At 58.8% G+C, this 3991-nt stretch overlaps 1 protein-coding gene across 1 annotated transcript; it reads right to left on the bottom strand.

The window, feature by feature from the left end:
• Positions 1–2142: 2142 nt before the first annotated feature.
• GLMP (glycosylated lysosomal membrane protein) lies at positions 2143–3833 on the bottom strand (the record flags this gene model as incomplete). The annotated part of the gene is made up of 3 exons (XM_010176438.1): positions 2143–2311; positions 3168–3445; positions 3615–3833. Coding segments are annotated over 3 exons (666 nt in total), but the record flags the coding sequence as incomplete, so codon positions are not given.
• Positions 3834–3991: the final 158 nt, after the last annotated feature.

The raw sequence follows: 3991 nt of genomic DNA on the forward strand, positions 1-3991 counted from the left end.
GGCCTCCTCTGGACTCGCTCCAGTGGGTCCAAATTCCCCCAGGAACTGCTGCTTTGCCCACGAGATGCCATCATCCAGCCCCAAAATGATGTTTCCAAGGGGGGAAAAAATGATGTTTCCCCAAACTGTTCCATGGGGGTTGGAACTGGATGATCTTTAAGGTCCCTTCCAACCCAAACCATCCTATGACACTGTGATCTCCCAGCGCTGCAGCAGCACCCCAGCCCTGCACCCTGCTCCTGGGTCCCTGTGTGGCTGGGCTTGCCCAGCTCATCCTTCTTCCTCTTCCTCCTGGTTGAAGTTCAGCACTTGGTTCATAAACCAGTTGGGTAGGAGGAAGGGAGCCCTGCCCCAGGGAGGAATGCGGGCAGAAGCCAGGATGGGTGAGATGGCGCCAGGTTTTCCCTGGGGACAGTCCAAACCCCCTCCAGGGCACCCATCCTGCACCCCTCAGGGCTGGGCCCCACCTCAGAGTCCTTTGCAGACATGAAGGGACCTGGGAGTCCAGCCCCACGCAAGTCTGATCTCAGTTCTCTGATTCTCAGGTGTAACCCAAACCTGTTAAAAATCCACCAAATAAAGTGAAGATCCCTCCATCCCTAGATCTGCTGTTTGCCTTGTCCCACCTCCTGTCCCCAGGGAGCAGTTCACCCCCTGCAGAGTCAGAGAACGGGAACAGGCTGACTGTGCTTCCCAGCAGGGATATGGCCCATGGCCGGGGCTCACGCTGACCCCACAGAAAACCACCCGGAGCACCAGAGGCTGCTGCAGGGCAGGAGTTAATCCAGGGGCAGGGAGTGTCCATCCTCTGAGAGGCTGGTTAGGATCATGGGAACATCGAATGTTGTGAGCTGGACCCACAAGGGTGATGGAGTCCAACTGCTGTCCCTGCACAGGACAATCCCAACATTCACACCATGTCCCTGAGGGCCTTGGCCAAATGCTGCTGGAATCTTGTCAGGCTTGGTGCCATCAGCACCTCCCTGGGGAGCCTGTGCCAGTGCTCCACCACCCTCTGCCTCAAGAACCTTTTCCTCATGGCCAACCTCCCCCTCCCCTGCCACATCTTCCTGCCATTCCCTCTGCTCCTGGCATTGGTTGGTGGCCAGAGAGAAGAGATCAGCGCCTGCCCCTCCTCTGCCCCTTGGGAGGAAGTTCTAGACCCCCAGGAGATGTCCTCTCAGTCTCCTCTTCTCCAGGCTGTTTTCATCCCTTGGCTCCTGCTGAGCTCCTCGCGCTCACCCATCCCGCAGTGCTGCCAAAGGAAACTGCTCTTAGAAATCCACTTTATTTGGTCAAAGACAATTCAGTGACATTCAGGAGAATGTGAAAGCCCAGCACACCCCCGAGCGGGGCGATACCTCTGCAGCCACCGAGCAGCCACAGACCTCGCTCGCCCTGTGGCTTCAAGCACCTGGACAGCACCTCGGAGCCGGCGCTGCGGGGTCAACGAGTGCAGTTCATGGAGAGCGAGGCCAGATCAGCCCTTTTCGGGCTGAGGGGACGTACCTGAGCTCAAGCTTCTGCTGCACAGCGGCGCTGGGGTTCCCTCTGGTACCAGCACCCCCCAGCCGAGCCCAGCGCAGCAGAAGTGGGGACTGAGGAGTCCATGAGCTCCAGCTGGGTTGAGGGCGGCTGTTCTGGCACGTCCCCAGCGCAGCAAGAGAAGCAGCAAGGCACCCTGCACCCTGGCAGGAGCAGAACTGGTCCCAAGCCCTGTCCTCTCCAGGGCTGGAGCCACCCAAGCAACGCTGGAGTCCTCTGGAAGTGGCACAGGACAGGGCGCAGCCAGTCCCAGCTGCTGCTTGGCTGCAGACAGTGGTTTTATCCCTTGAGAGAAGGAGGCAGCTCAAGGTCACCCCTGACCAGCTCCTCTCAGTCACTTCCCTTGGCTGGACAGATCAGGAAAAACAGAGGAAGAAGAGTCACCAGATGCAGGATCTGGGCAGGGGGAGGGAGCAGGACAGGGGGACACGCAGAGTGGGCAACTGCTGCAAATGCTGCCCTGGTCCCTTCTGAGCCTGGACTGCAGGGACGGAGGGGATGATGGAGAAGAGATTGCAGATGTTGGAGCCCCTGCAGCAGCCACGGCCGTTTCCTGGTGACGAGAAGATCCTGGGGTCTCTCCAGGGACCATCCCGCTCAGTTGATGGGCTCGTACTCAGAGTAGCGTTTCCTCTGGGCAAAGAGGACCAGGCAGCTGCCCACCAGGAGCATCACCATGGGGGTGCCCAGTGCCACAGCCATGATGGAGATGACGAGGGGGGAGAAGGTGTCCTTAGGGGGCTGCCCAAAGCCCAGCAGTGCCGACCTGCAGGAGGGGATGAGATAAATCAGGCATGGAGATGGGGATCAGCTGTGTCCCACGGCTGGAGTATCTGGGGCTTTCTACGCCAACAGGGTCAGAACAAGATTTCTTGGCAGGAAGAAGGGTCAGGGGAGGGTCTCCTGAACTGAGGTGTGAGGGAGTCATAGAACCATGGGATGATTTGGGTTGGAAGGGACCTTAAAGCTCATCCAGTCCCAACCCCCCTGCCAGCAGCAAAAAGCTCAAAGCCTCATCCAACCTGGCCAAGAACACTTCCAGGGAGGAGCAGCCACAGCTTCTCTGGCCAACCTGGGACACTGTCTCACCACCCTCTGGGTGAAAAATTTCCTCCTAATATTGAACCTAAATCTCCCCTCTCTCAGTTTAAAACCATTTCCCCTTGTCCCATCACTCTCTGCCCACGGCAAAAGTCTCTCTCCCTCCTGTTTCTAAGCTCCCCTCAGGTACTGGGAGGCCACAATGAGATCTCCCTGGAGCTTTCTCTTCTCCAGGCTGAACAAGCCCAGCTCCCTCAACCTTCTTTCAGCAGAGAGGGGCTCCAGCCCTCTGACCATCTTCCTGGCTCTCCTCTGGCCCCGCTCCAACAGCTCCACATCGTTCTTGTGCGGGGAGCTCCAGGCCGGTGCACAAGACTCCAGCTGGGGCCTCCCAAGGGCAGAGCAGAGGGAAACGCGTCAGTAAACTGCAAAACTCCTCGTAGGAGGATCACGGGAACACAGAGACTTCTGAAGGAAGTTGGTTATTAAACAGAGAAACCCTCTCACCCAGCAGCTCCCCAGACTCCGAGTCACTCATGGCTGGGAAGAGCATCACTTCATACACAACAAACCCCACTCACCAGCTGAGGTAGCGCTTCTCCTGGTAAACCTTCCCCTCCTCTCCCCCAAAAGAGATGTTGATGGCGCTGATGGTGTAGGTGCTGCCAACACCCTCCCCAAAGTAGGCGTGGACAATGGTGGACCTGGGCAGGCTCCAGTTGGCTGCTTGCAGACCATGAGAGCGGCACTGGATGTTGTCCTCGCGCCCGGGGGTCCTGGAGCCGTAGGCTGTCGCCTTCCACTGCAGGAAGCTGAGCGCAGAGCTGTCGTTTTGGGACTCAGCTACCAGGGAGAGCATCTGGTGGCAGGAAAGCAACAGGCAGCGCCGGGAGGGCAGGAGAAGGTTGTCATGCCAGGGTGAGCCACAGGGGGACCACAGGTTGCCCAGGCTGCTTGCCCCAGATCCCCCTCCCCCTCGTTCCTGCAGCAGAGGATGCCCCCAGGCCCAGTGCCCACCCCATGCTCACCTCGAAGATGGTGGGAGTGTACTCGTCGTCGATGGAGCGTGTGGAGCGCAGCTTCTGCATCGCCCCTGTCTCCTCCACTGTGGCCACCTCCAGCGCAAATCGGGAGCCGTTGCCCCGTGGAGCCACCCCAGCCAGGACAAACTCCACTTTAGAGCTGTTTGCTGTGTGCAGGAGGCTGGGCAGGGGCTGGTCACGGCCACTGGCCTCGTAGGCTGTCACCTGCAGGAGACACAGGTCAGTTGATCACCAGTTGGGACACCAAGGAGCAATGTCCCCTCTCCAGAAGGTGCTTTGGACATGATATTCACTGTGTTCTCCCCACAGCATCTCAGCACAGTGTATATCCTGTCTCTGTCCCTGTGCAATGGTGTGGCCAG

The sequence above is a fragment of the Antrostomus carolinensis genome, unplaced genomic scaffold (assembly GCF_000700745.2).
Source record: "Antrostomus carolinensis isolate BGI_N321 unplaced genomic scaffold, ASM70074v2 scaffold39369, whole genome shotgun sequence".
Lineage (NCBI taxonomy): Eukaryota > Metazoa > Chordata > Aves > Caprimulgiformes > Caprimulgidae > Antrostomus > Antrostomus carolinensis.